General features: G+C 42.3%; 1 protein-coding gene across 3 annotated transcripts in view; it reads left to right on the top strand.

Annotated features, from left to right (window-relative positions):
• PTPRG (protein tyrosine phosphatase receptor type G) overlaps positions 1 to 23231 on the top strand; it is a 501503-nt gene that overhangs the window by 262708 nt on the left and 215564 nt on the right. For all 3 annotated transcript variants that reach the window (XM_088473430.1, XM_088473429.1, XM_088473431.1), the window contains exon 4: positions 2594 to 2742. In XM_088473430.1, the coding sequence (XP_088329556.1) occupies positions 2594 to 2742 (149 nt within the window). The remainder of the gene's footprint in view (positions 1 to 2593; positions 2743 to 23231) is intronic.

Here is a 23231-nt window from a genome sequence, read left to right as displayed (position 1 = left end):
CAGACTGATTTTCTTAGTGCCCAGGGCTGCAAAATGATAACGTAGGATTCACTCAGCTCTCTTACAATTCAGTTTGTTGTGGGATTAGTTCCTCTAATGGTGGCTCTGACCATGTCGTCTGTCAGGATCTCCTTTCCTGTGTGCAGGTGAAGAATTTGTATTGATCCAACCGTAGAGTCTTCATTAAACCTGAAATGTGTTTTAACCTTATGCAGTGAGGTTGCAGACTGGCTCTTTGTTTGTGCTTGCGATCGTCTTGATCGTGTGATACGTGTCTCAATCAAAGAAGTTGGATCAAAGCGCCATATCAAAATAGTATTGATTTGATCACCTGGAGATACATACTACATACTACTGGCTTGCCGTCTTGCAGCCATTGATCAGGATACGTTGTTTTGTGATGGTCTGTTCTGTTTTATACCTGTGTGTTGTCCTTGCTCAGATTCATTGATACTTTATTAATTACCAGACCTTTCATTGCATCGTTCATAATAGCACGAGTATTAAAGCGCCACTTAAAAGATGTTGGAATCTAATATAGACAATAGAGGTATGTTTACTAAGGTGCAGGTTTTTAGAAGTGGAGATGTTGCCCATAGCAACCAATCTGATACTAGCTATTATCTTCTATAAGATGCTAGGTCACTGTTGGCTAACCTTGACACTCCAGCTGTTATGGAACTACATAACCCAGCATGCACTGCTACAGTTTTGCTATTAGGGCATGCTAAAACTGTGGCAGGGCATGCTGGGATATATAGTTCCACAACAGCTGGAGTGTCAAGGTTGGCCAGCACTGCGCTGGGTAAATGTTAAGTAGAATCTAGTTGCCATGGGCAACATCTGCACTTCTAAAAGCCTGCACTTTAGTAAATAGACCCTTAAATACTTTTCTTTCTGACTGTAGGGCCTCTGACTGCTTTTTACGGATGAACAGTGAATTTTGATTTATAGACGTTTGTGATAAATTATACATGAGGGTAGAAGTTCAGTAATGGCCTCTAAGTTAAGCATGTAAGAATAGATTTCTCTTAGGTACCTGTTTATTCTACATGTACTAATGCAATAACAGTGTCTGATTAAGCTCTTCATAATAAATCATGTTGAGGGTACTGTACCTTTTTTGTAGCGTTCATCAAGAAATCCTACACAACTATATTTTGTTTTTAAAAGATTTAATACTTTATTATAATGTTCATAATAATGAGTTAAATACACCTCTGTTTGAAATCTTACCTATTTCCTCAAAGTCCACCATTACAGTCCAGGTTTTAAGAATATCCATGCTTGAGCCCAGATGATTAAATCAAATTGACTGAGGGACTGATTAAGTCACCTGTGAATAAGCATGGATATCTTTAAAACGTGGACTATAATGGCACAGTCTGGGAACCTCTGCCTCAACGGCTGATGACTGTTTTTGAATTCTGTCAGGCTCTATTATGGAATTTATTAAACGTTACACCTAGCATTAATGAAGATACAAGGGACAAAGGGCGGAATTGAATTGATTCCTGCCCCCATCGCGCCCGACGGAGCTATTCAATTCTTGCTCCTGTCGGGCACGATCAGCTGCCAGCGCTACATTTTTCTGCTCGCAGCCCCGGGGGGGTGAGAGCTGAAATGTGCAAAAAGTGACATGTTTGGGCGCCCAAACATCACTTTTTCGCGATCGCGCCCAGCACTTTGGTCGGGTTTAGCTGCTTTACGAGGCTAAACCCGACCACTTTGGGCACGATCAGCACGAAAATGTGGTACAATTGCATAGCGAACTCCTGGCACTTTAGACGGGCGATGCGGGCCGCGGAAACAATTGAATTCCGTCCTTTGAGTGTGGCGAATAGATAATCATTATTCTGATACCCAGAGAAAACCTATGTGGCGCAGAAGGGGGCGACCAGTATCGGAGCATAATATCAGACAATGCAAATAAGCAATGACATAACTATAAATTGGGGGCGACAGCCCACCCCTGATGCCTATATCTACATGGTTTCAACCTCTCCTTGAACCTGAAGGCGGAATTAGCATTGCAACAATATAGATACAAGATAGCAGTGCTAAGTTGGTCGGGCAAACTGTTAAAAGACCGACAGCAGCTCAGTATCCCGACAGGGGTTAGGTAAGTATTCTAACCCTCTCCCCTTAACCCTCTAACCCCAACCCTCCTTTTCTGCATCCTAACCCTTCCTGCCCTACACCCTAACCCTCCCGGTTACTGCCTAAACCTAACCCTCCCCTTCCCCCTGCTGGTACCTAACCTCCCCCGTCCTGCAGCCTAACTAACCCTAACCACCACCCCCTGGCTGTCGGGATTCCGGTATCTGCATCTCCACTGATGTCGGAATTCCAGACCAAGTCTTCCGTCCGCGGTTCGGGTTTCCGGCAGCCGGCATCCCGATGGAAGGTATAATAACTACATCCCATGCACAGTGTCTAATTCCGCTGGTCATTAGAAATGTGATCCAATGATGTGTGTGATGATCCTCATCCTGATTGTGTTGTCCAGAAAGGACAATTTGCTGAAATTGTTTTGTGCTGTTGGGTTTCCTCTCTGCTGACACTTTTCTGTTTCTCTCGCTTCTCCGCGCAGTTGCCATTCTGCTGAAAGATGATTATTACATCATCGGTGCCGGACTCCCGGGCAGGTTTAAGGCCGAGAAAGTGGAGTTCCATTGGGGTCAGAGCAATGCATCCGCGGGCTCGGAGCACAGCATCAACGGCAGAAGGTTTCCTGTGGAGGTGAGAAGAGACTCGCATGGTCCACATCACTAAGTGGCCATCACCCACCATACAAATAGGACTTACAGCCTATTTACATTTTCTATAAAACTCTTATCAAAACAGAGATGAAATGATTAAATGAGAGCTTATGGGATCGTAATCAGGAAGAACTCCTTTATTTTATATATGGATTTATGCTTTGCTTTGTGTACTCAGACTAGACGGGTTCCTCTTTATTATTCATTATTGAATAAATAACGTTTCAATTAAGATGTATCCACATGAATTTTTAAAAAGCAACTTTGCGTTGTTCCCCTCTGATCGCTCATCTGAATTGATTTGACTGGTTTGCTCTGCTGGACCTGTTTTTGGTTTTCTGTGTACAGTGGGTGAAGTGGGCTATAAGCAGCTATAATGGGATATAAGCTGGAGATATAATGTGCATTACATGAAGTTTGTCATCTGTATTCTGCTGCAGTTTCTTAAATATGATTCTCACCTCTTTCCAGTGGCAGAGATCTACCACAGGGTGAGCAGATCACCTATGTCAAAGGGGTCCCTGCATCGGTCCTGTGACTTGTGGCCCCGTAGTATCAGAGGCCAGCAGGTATCATAGCAGTGAGTTTTGAGTCCAAAAATCACTTTAGGCCCCTGATACATTGGTCCACTGCATTGATAAAATGCCTCTTCCAATAGCATAGGGGTGAAGATGTGGGGTCTCCAAAAATCACTTTAGCCCCTTGATACGGGTGTGGATTAACTGATAGACAGTAAAAAGGTCGACCGTGTCTAGATAGACACCAGATGTTAGACAGTCAATAGTTCGACTGGGTGCCTTACCCTAACCACCCCTTCTAGTGCCTAACTTTACCCTTCCCTCTTGATGCCTAACCCTAACCGTCGGGGTAAGTGCAATTTTTTGTTAACCTTCTTTTTTTTTTTTCAACTTTTTTTTTGTTGTTGTCGCAGTGACCATTTTTTTTGTCGACCTTTATGACCCTATCAACCATTTGCACATGTCGAAGTTTTACCCTGTCGACCTATTGACTATCTAACATCTGGAGCGAGATGCATCAAGGGTAAAAATGTGGTCAAACCCCGAAAATGCGGGTTTGACCGCATTGTTCATATGCACCAAGTCCTGCTGCGCTGGGCAATGCCATCTTCCTGATATTACCCACAGACGCCTATGGCTTTTCTCCGCCGAGTGCTGATGGAGGGATCCAGCCGGTTCACTCCCAGCAACACACACACGCACGCACGCACACACACACACGCACACACACACCCCCCCCTCCTCCCCATGCACAGAAGGACACCGGAGGGGTTTCTGGGTCATAGACTCGGAAGTCCCTCCACCGCAATGAGGGCCGCTCTTACAGACAGAGCGGTCCTTTGTGGGGATCGTTATGCATGCCGGCGTTGGCATGCGATGACCGGCGGAATGTATCGCATTGCGAGTGCAGTGCGTCATGCATCCCGCCCCTGGTGTCTATCTAGACATTGTCAACCTTTTTACTGTCTGTCTCCCCCTTGATATATTGGTCCGCTGCGTTGATAAAATGCCTCTTGCAGTTGCATAGGGTTGAAGATATGGGGTCTCCACTGCAAATATGTGGAACCTCATACCATGAATCAGCAGGTAATGCTACGTAGAATAGTTGGGGGCATCTGGCACCATTCCTATGACACCTTATGCAGCACTCCATGCCACCCCTGCCCCTTTTTTAAAATTGCATCACCTGTCAAAAGCACTTACAGTAGAGAATGTGTCCCTAGATGTGCAGACCGGAAACCTGGAGCATTCAGATATTTACCCAAAACACATCATTTCATCTCAAACATTATCAGGTGTGAACCTGACACTTTTTTTTTTTTGCTTTTGCCTTTTGTGAATAGTACCCGATCTTTCTCCTTGTCCCTTTCCAATAATGTTTTGGCTCCATAGTCTTGCCACTTAAAAGCTAATGTGCCATGATTTTAATTAGGAATCCAGATGTGTACTAGGGTTACAAGTGTCCATTTGTTCTAAATCACAAGCCCAGGGGGGGAAAAAAAGTACCATTTATAGCTGATTCACCACAATTCAGTCCTCAAAGTGTGTAGAACAGCTTCTGCAGAGTTAAACGCAGCCCCAGCGAACCTTTGTATGTCAGATACTGCAGTACATTATCTGGTCTCTGGCTGCTTGTTACTGCTGGACATCTGTCCAGTGTTTGTACAATTATGTTATTGCGTCTGTCGATATTATCATGGAAGATCCCATTAGAATTCATTAAAGTTAAAGATGGACTTTAGATAATTTTAGCGGTACTGCTGTTACCAGCGCAGTATTTCCCTGGTTTAGGGAAACGTAGGAAATTTATTTTTAATTTGGTGTCTGGAACAGTATATCAAAGCAATCTAAGTTTTTTTTTTTTTGTGGTGTGCAGAGCGTGTACGGTGTTTGCAGCTGTATAATATAATTGAAATAGTTATTTTCAGGTTTCATGTAAACAGTGTGTGGTTTCCAACACTCCCGAGTTATTAAGCCATTGCTCTATAGCAAAGTGTACTAATTTAGCACAAATGAGTAATAAAGAGCAAAACGTTTTTGAAAAGGGAGCCAATCAGTCACAAGCAACAAATTGACTGCTTCTATAAAGCATGCTAAAACAGATGTTGGTTCTGTATGTTCTGAAATGAGTTATAATGTGTATTCAAACCAGCAGGGTCTCTTATCTCAGACAGAGTAGAAGCATCTATAGTGTGTGTAAGCTTAAGAGCAGGTCCCTCCTTACCTCTTTGTCTGTCTGTGTTATTATCCAGACTCATTTTATTACGGTTTTGTTCCCGATTTGTAAAGACCTATAGAGTATGCTGGCGCTGTCTAAATAAATGTTAATAAATAATTTTATCTCCATACATGGGTTTTATAATCAAATACAGTCTAAGTGGCAGAAATCTATGTGATTATACAAAGACGCGCCCTAATGGGATGAACGGCTGCCGTTTGACTAAGGTTATATCTGGCAATTTACCATGAAATCCATAGTTTGTGCAGCCCAGAAACAAAATAAGAAGCAAACCTGCTATCTAGATTTGAAGACTAAAGGGGGGTGTACAATTTACTACTATCCCCCAGCGTACACAGGGCCTGATTCAGACCCGCTCGCTAAGGCGCGTTTGCTCGCTCTGAGCGATTTTCCCCCATCTGCGCATGTGTATAATTCGCAGTGCGCGTGCGCAAGCCATTCGTTGCGATCTGCTTTTGGTAGCTCGTAAGCCACTATCAAGTTGCTGCTTGGAGTGATAGTGCCGTTTGTGGGTGGTAACAGGGGAAGGTGCATGTGAACGGGGGAGTGTTGTTGCGAACGCAGGCGTGTCAGGCCCACCAAAACGCAGTTTAAAGGGCGTGCATAATTAGCAAAGTAGCGTCATTGTACACGTCGTCTGCATGTATTTCAGCCAGCACTGATCGCTGTGCTTGTGGCAGGTTAAGGCAACCCCAAGGGCTGCGAGCAGCTCCGAATCCTGACGATGGTCCCGATTAATCATACATTTCCCGGAGATGACGTGTGTTGCGAGTGGCAAGGGGGCGTCATCAGACACTTGCGAGTGCACTTTGCCGCAGCTCGCTAACACACAGTGAGCGTCCTTATGCGACGCAGTGCGAGCGCTTCATTTAATTATCCGGCCCCTTTTCTGCAAGTGAGCGATCGCATCTTGCGAGCGGGTCTGAATCAGGCCCTCAGTCCTGTTAACAGAATAATTCACATTCGTACATCACACTCCCCTAACTCTTTCTGATTTTTATTATTTGGGACACAACCGTATAAAGTGATTTGTCAGGGGTCATAAAAGACCCAATATTGGCGTTTGAATCAGTGTTTCCAGCAACTTTTAAAAAAAAACGTATCTATTTTGTTGTCTTACCTCATGTCTTGTAAAGAGACATGGCCTGTGTTTACGTTGTGGGTTGCAATGTGGGTAGTTGGTATTTATTTTCTATCTGTGCAAGGGTTCCTAAAACATTGCCGCTGGCAACAAGCGGAAGTTCTGCAGAGCTGTTAGTACATTTCTAGATCTAGACAGCCACCTTAGTAAGCATTTATCCAAACACTTCTCCACTGAACTACTTTACTGGTGGTGATGTATACTGTGTAATGTACATGCTCGTTGAAGACGGCACCGTGTACAAACTGGCTGTGCGAAGGTGGCATCGCTGCCAAAATGGGTATTTGAGCTGCAGTAAACTGAAATAAATTGTCTAACAGAAGAGACTATCTTCATTTTAATCAGCAAGAAGAACATTTCAATACTGTATTTACAGAAAGTGATGGTTTCCGCCAGTGATTCGCTCGCCAAGTGTGAAATAACCCAGGGGCTGGAGGCTAAAGTGTCTCTCTCGAATGTTTTGATGGTGATTAATCTTCCTTTGACGTTATCTTTCCAGATTAAATTACCTTGTCGCGCACAGAAAATGCAGTCGCACAGTTGGTTTGTAGAGCGCTACGTGTAGCAGGGTAGTGTCCTATTTAGTTCTCTCTTCTTTGTTTTGTTTGTAGATTATTGCTGGATAACTATCTGAACTGCTGGTAGGAAGAGTTGCACAATATATCTAATTATGTGGTTATTTAGCCCAGATTCTGTGCTTAAGGGGCCTCATGAGCGTACCACGCCTTGATTGCTCTAAAGAATACGGCTCTGCGCTCACCCAGCTGTAAATGGATAAAGAATCATTACAAGACAATGATGAGCCATTTCAGGATTGTTCTGTGCCTTGATTGACAGCACTTATAACCATATTTGTGACGGTTACTGGGTAACAATATAGCTTAGGAACATCTGATTATTACAATTGTGCGAACATTTGGATCTGTAATGATATCGGTGACTTATGTTGACTGTTATTCATTGTTAAGCTATTCATGACTAGGAATGAAAAAAAACAATTGGGAACAAAGCAGTAGTAAAAAGAGGGAGATGAGAGGGAGTAAAAAGAGGGGGGGTCCTATAATTATTTCCCAAAAATTCCTGTATTTTTTCGCCGATCCAAGTATCGCCTGTTCCCGATTTCGCCTACTTTGGAATTGAATACGGGGAATAGCAGGCACGCAGGCGAAGGAGGCGAAAAGTCCAGCAGGCGAAAAGTCTGGACTTTTCGCCTCAAATTGAATACGGGCCAGAGTGTGTTTGTATTTATACTTTGTGTGTGTGTGTGTGTGTATATACAGTATGTGTGTGTGTATATATGTATGTATATATTATAATATAATGTAATGTAATTTTTTTTTATTATATATATAAAAATCCAAAAAACAGGCTCTCACCATAATACGTAAAGACATCAGGTAATAGTTGACAATTCAATCCTCTTGGGATACTTGTCAAGACATCATTGTCCAAGACACCGGGATCACCTCACACCAAAGTACAAACACCACCTCACCTGTGCTCCTTTTAATGGCAATATGCAATTAAGGAAACCCGTCCTCCCAGATTGCCACAGGTCTTGCCAGATTAAAGCCAGGAAATAGCCATAAGTTTAATAACCATTGCTTACTAACCAAATACACAATCGTATGGATAAATCCGTAATCAAATGGATCATAGTAGGCACATTCAAGTCCTTCAAATTGAAGCCATAATGATAGCTCTAATTACCTTAAAAGCCATATCTGTCAGCCTACACGCCGGGAATCAAGATGGCGCCGGAACGCAACCTGGGATGTGGGTCAGGTGGAATAAGGAACGGCGCCATCTTGATTCCCGGTGTGTCGGCTGTCTGTTATTGCTTTTTTTTCCTAGTGATAAGCTTGTGGTCTATTTAGACCACACAGCTGATCACAGGGGCCGGCTCCCCGGCTCTGCTCTGCCTGTCAGAGCTAGGGGTGAGCGGGTTCTGATTTCTGAAATCCGAACCTCCCCGAGCCCCCCCCGATCCGAGGCCGATCCGAGTCAGGCTCGACTTTTCCCGCCTGACTCTGATCTGAAATCGAGGCAGAACGTCATCATCCCGCCTTCCGGGTCTCGCGGGTTTTGGATTCTATATAAGGTACCCGCGTCGGCGCCATTTTCTCACTCTGCTGTGGACAGTGAAGAGGGAGTTAGGGTTGGCTGGGCTGTGTAGTGTAGTGTAGTGTAGTGTTGTGTTGTGCTGTGCTGTGCTGCTGTTGTCCATAGGGGCTGTGTCCACTCCTCCAAAGTCCATAGGGGCTGGCTGGACTGTGTTGTGCAGTCAGTTGTCCATAGGGGCTGTGTCCATTCCTCCAAAGTCCATAGGGGCTGGTTGGATTGTGTTGTGCAGGCAGTTTTCCATAGGGGCTGTGTCCACTCCAAAGTCTTGTGCAGTGTCCCAGTCCTAAAGGGGTCCTGTAGTGTTGTCCAGGGGGTGCTCTGTCCATCAGGGGTGCTCCCCCCAAGGGCAAAAAAAAATAAAAATTTCTGTGTTTGTGAATTGTGTGCGCAGTAGCCGCACGTGCATCAACAAAGTAGTGCCAAGTGTGCGCCTGTGTCATAGGTAAAGGGCCGGCTGGCTTGACCGTTAAAGGGTGCTGTAACCCCCAAAGCGAACTCCAAACACTATTACAGGGGGCTTACTACTGGGGGCACTATTACAGGGGGCTTACTACTGGGGGCACAATTTCAAGGGGTTTACTACTGGGGGCACTAATACAGGGGGCTTACTACTGGGGGCACTATTTGAAGGGCCTTACTACTGGGGGCACTATATCAAGGGGCTTACTATTGGGGACACTATTTCAAGGTACTTACTACTGGGGGCACTACTACAGGGGGCTTACTACTGGGGGCACTATATCAAGGGGCTAACTACTGGGGACACAATTTCAAGGTACTTACTACTGGGGACACTATTACAAGGGGCTAACTGCTGGGATCACTATTACAAGGGGCTTACTACTAGGGGCACTATTACAAGGGGCTTACTACTGGGGGCACTATTACAGGGGGCTTACTACTAGGTTGAGGGGCACTGAAAGGGCATGTGTGGTGGTCTATACAAGCGTTCATATATTTTGGTAATGGACTATGGGGCTCCTAGATTTTACAAAAATTTGTCGAGCCCTGAGATAAAACAATTATCAAATAAACTGTTTCTTATCCCAATGTTTGTAACCCTAGATCCTTAGTAGATTTAAATCATCTATACAATGGTGTATCTATAATGGGTGCAGTGTGTGCGGGGCATACGGGCCCCCGGGTCCAGGGGGGCCCCGCACCGCACACCCTGCACCTATATTAGTTTAAACTCACCTGTCCGTGGTCCCCTGTCGGGTGTCAGCACTGCTCAGAACACCGGAAAATGGCCTCCGCGGCCATTTTTCCGGCATTCTGCGCATGCGCAGTAGACTCTGGGCAAACTCAAGTGCCTGGTATCTACTAATGCTCTGTTGGCTAACCAGCCACGTCAGTCGGCTGTTGGCCACCGGGGAGAGAGGAGGGGGCCCTGCACGGGGAGTGCACATGGGCCCCCTCCTAAGATGTCCCTGCATCTATAGATTTTAAGCTTGCTAGCAGGGCCTTCCTACCTCTGTCTGTTATTACCCAGTTTTGTTCTATTAATGTTTCCAATTGTGAAGTACAATGGAATATGTGGCGCTATAGAAGAAAATGTTAAATAAATATCACTAGAATTGTTGTAAATAAATTGCAACACTGCAACATAGGATTGTAAGCTGAATAAAGAATATAAAGTGGAGAAAGGTCCCCTGTTTCTACTGCTCCCCTGTGTGCCTGTCAGCAGTGAACAGGTGGATGAAAGCATAGGGAGCTCTAACCTCTGATAGGAAAGAAGAATAGAGGCAGTTGGATCTGTTGTTAGGGAATACCTGGGGGAAGTGTCCTGTTGGCAGTAGCCAGAGCAGGTTTTTCCCTGTCAGGGTGTCTAATGAGAGTCCACCTGTGAAACGAGATTTGTAAACTGTGTGTAGAAAAATACTGTATTCCAAGAATGAGATAAGTGCCGGCTCCTGTGGTCCCGGTCCATGAACAGACTGGGACTACGTGTAGACGCGCGTTTCGCCATAGAAGGCTTGATCACTTGCTGCTCTGCAATACTCTAGGTAAAGGCTTTATTAGCTTACTGTAGCCTGATCTTGTGTAAGGTATGCTCACCTTCCAACTCATGTAATTGTATTAGTGGCGACGGAGATGCATGGGACAAATGCAATGTCATGAAGTGAGGAGGAGGATGGAGGCATCCACACACTGAGCGTTGTATAGTGTAAGATGAAGGGGGTCTCCTAGCAGCAGCACAGAGTATAGCAGAAGATGGGCGATGATGTGTTAGTGAGGACAGTGCTGTATGTGAATGGGAGAGAATATTGGTATAAGGAGGGAATGGAGACTGGGCTGCTTGTGACCGGCACAGAGAACAGCACATGACAAAGACCTATTAATTGCAATCAGTAACTAATAAAACAGGAGAAACCACATTGAGTCTAATATACCAAATAATAAATGGATCCATTGGTAAAGGCAGCGACAGAATGGTTTAGAGCAACAGTCTGACCAGTGAGAGGTATGTAGATGAATAAACATAGTGCTGGTAATCAGCAGTTCAGGATACACACATTTCTTCTGAAGCCTGACCTTACACAGATCATTTCTTCCCCTTGCAGGAAATTGCAATGCTGTTTAACACACACAACACAAGTCCCCCCATAGATCTATAGAAGGAACATGTCTCAGATGGATCATGTAATAATGTGACATGGTTATATCGTTTGCAGTTAAATATCACCGAGCGGTCTGGACACATCACTAATAACATGTGAATGAGTGGTGCAGATAACAAACACTTTGAATATATATATATAATGTATATATAGATGTTTTTGTGTATGTATATATGATGTAGTCAAGAGACCATCTCTATGCCGATGCCGAAATCCCGACAAGGAAGTTAAGATAGGTGTCGAAATACCAACTCCTGTCTTGATACAGACTCTGGAATCCAGGAGGACGCGTGCCCGAGCGAGGCAAGTCCGGGGCGCCCAGCCTGTAAGCCGTGGGGGGGGACGGGGTTAGGTTTAGGGCAGTTGGCAGGGCTAGTTAGGATTTTTTTGGGGGGGAGGTTAGGGTTAGGCACCCCTAGGAGGGAGGGTTCGGGTCAGGCACCACTGGGGGGGAGGGGGTGGGTTTATGTTTAGGCACTAAGGGGAGAGGGATAGGTTTAGGCACGAAGAAGCCTGGAGGAGGGTGACTGCACACACTTAATGAAGCACTTGGCCTGGACACTGATACAGCCCTGATGGGATTGTCTGTCTATGTGACGAGAGAGGGAGTTGAAGTTGTTCCATGTTTTAGTCTAGAACGGCCTATGAAAAGGACCGAAGTCGACAGACAAAATAAGTATATCTAGATTATTATGGGAAATATCTGCTTGAATTTACTTTTTTCATATTTGGACAGCAAAGTGCGCTTTTACTGAGCGGTGATGAATATAAAGTCTTTTTTTTTTTTTCTTTGCATTTTTGGAAAATGGAGCTGTGCCCTCTTATTTCTTGGACATGTGGATAGCAGTAACATTGCTGCATTGGATGGAGGAGGCACCTATGTTGATTAAATGACTGGTTGTGCATTTGCTTATTTTTCTCTCTCTCTCTCTCTCGTGGCAGAAAACATGAGTACCTGGACGAAATCCAGACAAGCACATACAAACTACACACAGTTGGGGCCATGGTGTGAGGCAGTAATGCTAACCATTACACCATCTGTGCTGCCACTTGATATACAGTACATCTTTCTTGCAGTCTCAGCATTTGCGGTCTGTAGGATACTCTAATGAACTCTATTCAGGAGTGTGCTATGTATATTTGACAATTTTATAATAAAGGTTTTTATAGAGGCAAGGGAAGTGTGCATACTGTAGTAAGCAGTACATTGCGTCCTAATTAGTCTGGAAGGGACATTTGCAGAAATATGGCAGCATGCATTGAATATCTCAATGCTTTCCAGAGTACACAGTGCTGGTCTGACGTTTAAGGAAATCCTCTTAACATGTATGAAAAGAGATTTACTTATGACTTCCTACATGCATGTATAACTCCTATTCTAGCAATAATACATATGGTTACTACACGCTGGGAATGCAAGTTTAGCAAGAATAAAGCAATTGAAAAGATATCCGGGTCGGATTGAGTCTGATTTGTAAAAATCATGTAATTTTGTTCTAGGCAAAATGGTCACAATTTTGTGAGAAACCTCAGCTGCTGTGCTTTGTAGTGTCTGAGCTGAACAGCTAAGGGAAGGATAATATAGAGGAAATTTATATAACTTGCTTGTTTTGTTTGATTGTGTACCTGATCACGTAAATGTCTCTAATCAGGGACACTGTCAGAGGCTGTGAGTGGGTATGTAAGACATGACAAATGTACCCCAGAGTTCCTAAAAGCTTTATACAGACTGTTTTACCGCATACTGTGCAATGCACAAACACATTCCTGATTGCCGCAGACAGCTCTGGAACCTTAAGTCTTCATTGTTACGTTAAATTCCAACAAGAAACACACTTTAGTTAACCGTCCCAGTAGTATGACCTGTTTTTGTTCCTTTCACAATTTATTAAACACATCATTCAAAAGCACTTGATGAAAGTGCATATTTTGTGTGTGTTCTTTTACAGGAATGTGAGCTGGATTCTCATATATTGATGGTAAGGGCATAATTGCTGACTTTCGGCTTGCGCCCTCTGTGAGGTCCTGGAGGGTAGGTCCAAGTGGCAAGTGCAAGGAGCGTGCTTGTGCGTTTCACATGATAATAGCTCTGCTATATCAGCACAATTCACTGTATGTGGGAACAGGACCATGGGGATGTGATACCCAGCAAATCACCTAGGGAAGGAGGCATTTCTGGGAGGAAATCCTGGCGTCTCCTGCAGGTTAGTAAGCAAGTATGGATGAGGGTATGGACAGAAGGGAGAGGAGGGATTAACAGGTACAAAATAACCAGGCACAGGGCTCTGTAAGGGCCTGGGAGTGCAATATTGCAACCATGCACACCCACGCCCCTGTGCACCATAGTTATGTAAACAACAAGTGGGGCGTAGCTGTGCCACTTCCACCCAAGCTGCCTGATATCGGCCGGCCCTGGGTAGGGACTGTAATGTCTCATGATAGAAGAGTCTGCCCCTTGGAAAAACCATGTTCATTAAGGCAGGTTTAAAGTTGGAGTTGGCACATTCTAGCTCAATTTGCAGTATTAGAATGAAGCAGCCCAGTAACAACATGCAGAGCAGTCAGTATTTTACCTGCATGCACAAAGCAATAGCATTTGCACCCCTCCTGCATTGCAAAATAGTTTGGTCTAACAGCAAATCTGTTGCCTTTAGCGGGATTTGCCCCTAACGGTCAATGAGGCTGCTTATATGAATTTGGTTTCTTGTTACATCAATTAATTTAAAAAAAATATATAGCAGATGTGTAATGTAACATGCAGCTATGTTAGTGTAGTATTCAGTGTCAGTGGATGAGATGGGACGTACAGGCAGCTGGCGGTATAGGCAGCACGTGCTGCTGGGGTAATGAAAGAGTCGTAAAATTAATGGACAGAGGCTTCTCCAAATGACGAAACGTTGCATTGTGTAGGTCAGGAAGAAGAGAGCTGTAAATCACTGGTGTATGAGTTTGTCTGTGTCGTAGTGGACACTCTGCTTTATGAAAACATTTTGCCACTTGTGTAACCTTCGGGAAACAAGATCAATAGGCAATTGTCCATTACTTAGATTAACTCTCTCCCTGGAGTTTTATCCGTGTCCTTGTGACGTCATGGTCAGGGTTTGGGAGATGAAATAAGTGTAGTTGCGTATATTCTGCAATAGGCACTTGGGCTGTACCAAGGTGTGTGTGGAACGGGGGTGAGCAAGGCACGCTTGCCTACTTTTGAAACGGCAATTCAGGGAGATAGTGAAAGCACCACCTATGTGAGCGGTGCTGAAGAGAGCGTGTACTTCTCTGTCTGAGAGACATGTAGTAAATCATGCATTCTCTGTCATTTATCACACATCATTGAATGCGCAGACACTTATGTAGCCATCAGTGTACTGGAAAGCAGTAACCATTTTCTTGTAGCCCACCTCCTCCTTATTCTTTTCCCCAGAGTTGTGCACACCCAGCTCAGGGAGATTGGTAGATCCTACAGGAAGTCAAGGAAATCACCCCAACTACACGGAGTCTCCCCGTACTTCAGGTAGAGTCAGCAAGTGTGGAGCCATGGGTTGCAGTGTCATGATGTGAGGAGGAGCAAGTTGGGGCAAATGGGAAACTTGAAATTGGATGGAGAAAGGATAAGGGTCCTCCTACAGCACAGACCATGGACGTCTAGCTCCTACTCTCTTCTACAGATAGCTGAGTTCATACACCCATTGTTTGACCATTCGAAAGGCTGTTGCATTGCCCCGTGCCCCCTCCCTGCCTCGCTCAGGCCAAAGTTTACCCACCCCCCTATTTATTTATTCTTTGAAACGTGTTTGAAATGCTTCTGATGAAGATTTATTCCATAGTGATGGTTTTAGATCAAGAAGCATTTCAAAGGAACTTTGATCATCAGAGATCTTTTAATTCAGCTAATATGCCTGGAGCTCACTACTTTCCCTTGAAGCTGATACAAGTGGGCTCCAAAATACATAAACTTTCAATATACTGCGCAACTTTCAGCTACATGTAAATCATTCCCTCTAAGCTTTCACTAACAGCTGTTTTCTGCACATCTGTAACGGTTATCCTCTAACCCTCCAGGACTGTTGTCACCCTGAGCCATTACACCAGGGGTATTTATCATGTGGCTCTCCAGCTGCTGTGGAACTACAAATCCCTGCATGCCCTGCCACAGTTTTTATTTTATAGCTTGCTAAAACTGTGGCAGGGCATGCTTGAATGTGTAGTTCCACAGCTGCTCAGGCAGTCCTGAGCTGTGAGACATTGGTGTAATGTAGGGGAATTCCAAAATAAGGGTTGATTCTGAATCTTACCTTGCTGTGACCACATTAGCGTCTATTGTCGTCGTCACAACTCTATGCTAATCATAGTACAATCCCTTCCCCTGGTGTACAAGTGAGTGTGCAAGGCCTGAGATGCCCACCTTGAGCATCTTTAGACGCTGTAATACTGCTTTGTCTGTATTTATACTTATCTATCAGGGACACAATCGAAATTTGCACCAATATATTCTGCGTTCGACATGGTCTGATACCCTGTTCAGTCCCAAATCCATTGTGTGCTGAATGCAATAGTAGATATTTCCAGAACCGCATTGTGTTTCATGTACTGTAAACGGGCGATTGTCGGCTAAGCTGGATTTAGTGGTTTTCCAAGTGAGTTGAATCTTGATAGATATTGTGAGAATCTATTTGAAAATTATCAGGATGTAAAGGGTGGAAAAAAAAAAAACAGTTTTGCAGCTACTGCTGATTTAGAGGAAAGTACTGTGCCTCACATATCAGTGTATCTACAGTATGAACAATTTATATAGCGCACACATATTCTGCAGCTTTACAGATCATGTTTCAGTCCTTCACATAAGTCCCTGTCCCAGTGGAGCTTACAATCTAGAATTACTACCCCTCACACACACTAGAGGTTAATTTCTGTTAGGAGCCAATTAGCCTACCAGTACATTTTTGGATTGTGGGAGGATACCAGAGTACCCAAGGGAAGCCCACACTCAACATAGTTAGGGCTGTGGTGGGAATCAAACCCAAGACATCAGGGCTTTGAGGTAGTAACGCTAACCATTACACCAACTGTGCTACCCACACTCTATAATACAACATATATAATAATATTGTGTATGAATGTTCTACTCTGCTGAACATTGAGAGGTTGGTAGAACATCAGAGGGGCTGATGCCAAGCTGGGCATACACCCCATTTGCTTAGTGGAAAATACACAAAATTGTACTACTTTATATCCACAGAATACCGTACAGATATGTGCACATGACGCTCCGACATATGGATCACCGAACGCTTAGACAGGCGATATTGCTGCGTGAGTGTTGTATTGTAGACCCAGTACAGTAGACCTAATGGCGTGTACGTAGCCTCTGTGGGGACTGGTGCAGATGCATGCTGCTGGTGATGACTATCGCCGTTACTAGCTAGCGACTTCTGATTGGCTGATTGAGAATTCTCCCCTGCAGCTGATAGGTGCTTGCTTCATTGATCGTTCCTGTATTATATGATATTGTGGGGGCGATGCAACAAACCACCTGAAGAGTGGATATATTGTCCATAGCAACCAACCTGCCTCTACCAGGCATTTATCAAGTACGTTTTACAAAAATGCTAGCTAGTGGTTTGGTTGCTATGGGCAACTTCTCCCCTCTTTCCTAGGTTTCCCCCTGTGTATTTTAAAAATAGAACTTTTTTCTCTCTTATGATCGCTCATACACAAAATTGTATTTGCTGTATTATAGAATGTTTGAATCAAGCCGAATAACCAATGGCAAATGTATATTTTGCTATATACAGGAAAAACTTCCTTTGTGCTTAGGAAAAACCTTCTTTGTGCTTTTGACCTGGTTTGGTGTAAGTGCATCTTATTGTATATATACAACCTAAACATGCCACATACAGTATACTAATGGTGCAGGGCTGGCCGTATCTTGGGATGCGTATGCCTATGGGCATAACTATACTATAATTATATATACAGTTTTTGACTTGGCCCCATAGTATTCAAATTCTTTTTCTCAAAATGAGAGGATCTGCTCTATATCTTTCTGTATTCTGGTGAATCGAGAACGGCATGGGGAAACAGGTTTAAAGCATAGCGGAAATGTTCTCACTTTATTAACTGTAACTGAAATATATAGGAAACAGCTTAGCGAGGAGCCCTAAAGAAGCTCTAAATCATTGATTCATCGATTTAAGAGCAGAGTTCTAGAGTCAAACATATTTATCAGAACACAAGTGCAGGTTAATTATGCAGAATGCTGTTTAAAATAGACTTTATTGAATATGCAGATCCCAGTTCAGGAACTTAAATGAAAATATATAAATGTGATCAGTGAGGAACATAATGGGACCGATGCAAAATTCCATGCAAATGTGATCTGTAGATAGATCTTGCGCGTTTTCTCCCTGCGCATACTTCGTCAGGAATCCGGGACACGTAGTCGCGGAAATCTGAATTACTGTACAGTACGATAGTTGTATTAACTTCAATCACTGTTAAAATAAAATAAATATTACCGCTGGTAATTGAATATACCCATAGACTGTATTGAACGAAAGGCCAAATCATAATGAACAATTGTAGCTTTTTTTTTTTTCTTTTCAAAAAGTGCATCCACTAGCCATTAATGAAAGTATCTTTCCCTGGTTTCCTCTATCAATATTTAGACAAAATAGCCCATGTGTCCAGAAATCGGAATACTGAACTCTCACTATTCCTCAATACTTGGTTACGTCCTTATATTGCCAGTACTGGTTGTCGTTTACAGGGAAGAAGGACTTTAAATGTGAAATAACCTTCAGACTTTCAAGGTCATTTAATGACATATCCTTAAGTGGAGAAGATACATTATGGTATAGTGTAATCACCCAGCATAGCTGATCGTGCACACCTTTACATGGTTAACAGAATGTTCTACTTTGTAATTTTTCTTATAACCTACATTTCCTTCTAACAAAAGCACACACCGAACATAATGTACTTGTATAATATCAATAATATTTTGTTTACGTTAATAGTGTGTGTTCTGTTATAAAGTGCCGTGTTTTATATCACACTGCGGGAAGCTTTGTTGCTTTGGAAATCCATACTAATACAAATGTAGAACAAATACTGCTTATGGTCAAATGCAAACCACTCCAGAAGGATCTACAGAAATGTACGAGACCACACACACCCCACAGGAACCCCTCTCGATCAGTGGGCAAATTCAAAATTATATAGGGCTCTTAGTGTTTCAAATGGCCGATTTTTACATTTTTTTTTTTTTTTTTAATGAAAGTAAAAAAAAAAAAAAAAGGAAAACAAGATTTTTCAAGCAAATAAATGCTGTATTTTATTTTGGGGGCGCATAAAATGTCTGTAAATTTTATTTTTGTCATTTGAAGCCACTGTGAGAAAAAAAAAAAATCACCTGTAACTTCCACCAGCAAAGATAAAAACATCGGTCCCATTCATAGAACACCCCCTATCTTAAACCTTCCTTCCATCTGCATTCTTGACTGGTATTTGAGCAACCTAAATGTACAAGCTAATGGCTAACATGATATCCTGGCTATATTTTCACTAATTACTCATTGTTCATCAAATCATAATGAGTAAAGACCGTAAGCGTTAGTAAAGCCAATACGATACGCTTAGGAACTTAAACCAACTTGTCCACATGAGATGTTGGTTTTCAAATCTTGCCATGATAAAACAAAGAGGGGGATAATTACAATGTTATATTGAGCATTGCACCATGATCGCCAGACTTGCTGTGATTTGTCAACTTAATCTAATTGTGCATATTAAAAGGCATAAACTATTGTTGCTGGGCAGATGAGGGCCTGGTTTTCAGAGCGTAGCAAAGAACTCTCTGCTACTGATCTCTCTGGAACACTGACTCTTTACCCTGGTAAAACAGTCCATTAAATGGTTTTTGACTCCTCGGTGGTTATTGGGGTGTCTTTTTATTGTGAGCATTCGCAATTAACAATAAATGTAACTGGAACGGAACAAAGTGAATGGCACCCAAGAGGTTCAAAACTTAGTGGGTGAAATTAATTTCCTTTCCCTGCAATTTCTGCTTTGCAGTGACTAAGGGGCAATGTAGTTTCAACTGACCGATTGCTACATATTCAACTGTCCTTTTTCTCATCACACACACACACACACACACACACACACACACACACACACACACACACACACACACACACACACACACACACACACACACACACACACACCTCGTTTTTGAGACCTTCAGCAAAACTCCTTTTGTATTAACGTGAAGGTTAAAACAACGACACAAAATGATGTATAATGATATATTTAGTCTATAATTAAAATGCAATGAATTGTTCTTTTAATGATTGCAGTTAATGGCTAAATTACAGCAGATTGCATGCTGATCCTGGGGGAATAGCTCAGGAGGAGCATTATTTGGAAGTAACGGATAATAAGGGATATTAAAATATATTCACATCTGTAACAAAATTTGATCTAGGGGTTTCCACCAACGGGTTGGGCGTGGGATCCCAGCCGTCGGGATGCCGGCGGTCAGAATACAGACAGCCGCATCCTGATATTCATAATACCAACACAATAAGGTATGTGTCTTAACCACCCCCCACACACACACACATTCACACACAGCCTAATCCTCTCCCTAGTTCCTGAACCCTAACTTTCCCCCCTAATGTCCGTGAAGTCAGCGGTTCAGATTCTGCAGCCAGGATTCCGGTGCCAAATTTCTGACCGTCTTCATCCCAACAGCTGAGATGTCGAATACATCCCCCACTAACAGCAGCAGAAGTTGTTGTATTATTTTATTTTTGGTTCCCCCTTGAGGATTTGGGTGGGGGTAATGCACACAAAGGGTTAGGCAATTTTGTGCTTCCACAAGGCTTTATGAGGAGTGCTGGTTGAAGAGAACTGGCTGTGTCTAGTATTGGTTGTCGTGCTGCAATTGTGATTTTTAACCAATCAAGGAGTATTGCGCTAGAGAGAAATGCTGGAAAGTGGCAACTACAATGTTCAAAGTAAGTCAGTTCGACATTCGGCCTCAACACCATTTCTATTCCAACATGAGTGGCTCATTTGGGAAGCAATCTTGTTGTCCGGTCCAGCTCTTGGCTTCAAGTTAATGAATGAACAATTGGAGGGAGAACACCTATTTACTGTATTATCAAGCATAGTTCATTAACCACTTTACGTCATTCTTTCCCTGTCTCACCTTTAGTTCCGTTAAAGTGGCAAGCGTTTCCCCTCTTACCCAGCTCATCGACCTGGTACTTAAACAGTCTGTTAGGTTGGCTGCGACTGGTTCTGTAGATAAGGAATCTAATCGCTCATTTTACTAGAGAAATGGTTAAATTGCTGATTAAAGTTCCCAGCTCTTGTTTCCTTTGAAACAGAACCCAACTTCCTTAACAGAAGTAAAAGCCGCCAGACCTTTTTGAGAAGAAATATTTTGCATATTTTAATAGGCCCATTTTCCTTACTGAATCTCTGGTATGTTTTATTCATTACAGTCTACCTTATTCACTGGTACTCGTAGCTCCAAAATGACTACAGTGCAGGTGCTTAGATTGCATGGTAATGTCTTACTAGCATTAAAGGAACTGGCTTCTGAGAAACATCAAGTATCATTTTATCAGTTCTGAACATGTTTACAGTAAAGGTTTGCTTTCCCTCTTTTTTTTTTTTTTTTTTATATATAAACCAATACGTGTGTGGTTTTTTGCTCCATCCGTAAGTCCTTTTCCTTTTATTGAATAGTTGGTTGACAGCAGGAAATGTAGAAAATATGGAGTTTTGCTGTGCAAACATTTACTATGCGTCCTTAATTTTTTTCCGAACAAGTAAAATGGCAACAAGCACCTCTCCCTCCTTATCCTGTCGTCATAGACCCCCTTGGGAGATTAAGCATTATAAATTTCAGATTTACTGACCTATTTATTAACCATGATAGGACTGGTTTTCTGTTGCCACTTTGCACTAGAGAGGAGTGGTTCGGTATAGGCTCGGATCTCCCTGTAAAGTTCGGATCTCTGAATGAGAAAAAAAGTATATATAAAAATAGAAAACAAAATATAGAAACCTATTTAAAAAATATGCAATACTTAATAATTCCAATTTTGAAAAAAAATACATATATATTTCATTTTCGAGATGGGAAATATCCCTACAGTATCTCTCAGGTGCAAAAAGGGTATATGGAGAGGGCATCAGGCAGTTCAGACACCACCTCTCTGCACTGAATGGACTACAGCACATGCATAGTGCTCTATTTGGAAGGCTATTAGTGTACCTGTTCTGCCTTTTTAACATCACTTGAGAAAATCTCACGTTTTTTAGGTGAATAGTCTTCATGTAAAGACGGATTTCAGAGGCATCCCCATCCTTCCCCATTCATGGTATATGAAGAGCATAATTAGCGAATGGCTCCACTAAAGGTAAAATTGTCCTTTAAATGAGTTCCTTGAGATGTACTTTAAGAGCAATATGATATGAATCGCTCACATAAATTAATAAAGCCATAAAACAAATATAGAAAAAACACAAAATATATAAACCATGACAACTCATTTAAAATAAAAAAAAGAACCCAATAATTATGGGCATTGTGATTAAGCAGCTGAACCCAAATTAAACCACAGGTACTTAATGATTTTTTGGGGGGGCTTTTAAAACACTCATCTGTTTTAGGCTTAGTTCACAAAGTTTTGAGTGGCCAGATATTGCACCAGCAGGATGATTTCTGAGTGCAGTTAAAATCTTTTCAAGTCGTTGAACTGAACTAATCTCTCAGTTACGAAGTCTAATCAATTTCTGAACTGTTTTAAATCAAACAGCCTCCAGTCATCTGGGGTTCTCATCTCCTATAAAATACTTAATTTTCTCATCCATCACACTAATCAATAAAATACAGAACCCTTTTTTTTTTCTCCTCCACTGCCAAAGTACTCAGGAGTACATGTGAAATAGGTTAATTTAAAAATAATGAAATGAGATTGTTCGTAAAGAAATTATTTAACTGGCAATGCGACTCATGACAGCTTTCTTGCAGTAAATTCCATTTTACAAGGCTGTATAGCAGCCATAAGGGATTTTAAATACGTAGCATGAGTTAAAGCACACAGCATCTGTAAATGGGTTTACTTACTTACAATTAAAATTAATGTCTCTTTTTATCTTGTATTGTTTAAAGAAATCTAACTTACCAAAACTGTTATCTCTCTAATGATAAATAGTAAAAATGTCCATCACACTTAAAGGACGCTTGTATCTTGGAGAAAGAAATTTACTTTTCGGGGGAATAATACATTTTTTTTTTTTTTAAAGTATAGAATATGATAACATTTTAATTGGTGGTGATATGTTTTCAATTTATTTAGATTGATAGTTTTTACAATATAATGAACCTAGTGTGTAATTACTGAGATTTTTGTTATTTAATTATATCTCTACTTGGTATATAAATAAAGGGTAAGCAAATCAACAAGCATCACATTCAGTTGTAATTCCATTTTATAATCAGTACTTCTTAAAATCCCCCACTCAGTCCCTTCCTTGGGTTTGACCTTCCTTCTTATGCTCTGTTGGGGCACGGACTAAATTGTTCTGAATATGCTTGTCACTTTTCCAGAAGAGAAGTGACCACACTTCCAGTAAATGGGTCGGGCTATCATAGTACCTGAAAGCAGGTTTAAGGCCCCAATACATTTCACTTTATTAATTCTACACTTATTTAGAACTTAAAATAGATTGATGTAGGATTTTTCTATTTTTATTTTAACACCGATCCACAATAATTCTCCAACTCCAAAATTTTTCCAGATG

The sequence above is a fragment of the Taudactylus pleione genome, unplaced genomic scaffold (assembly GCF_031769625.1).
Source record: "Taudactylus pleione unplaced genomic scaffold, aTauple2 ptg000135l, whole genome shotgun sequence".
NCBI classification, from domain to species: domain Eukaryota; kingdom Metazoa; phylum Chordata; class Amphibia; order Anura; family Myobatrachidae; genus Taudactylus; species Taudactylus pleione.
This window is presented reverse-complemented; position numbering and strand designations above follow the sequence as displayed.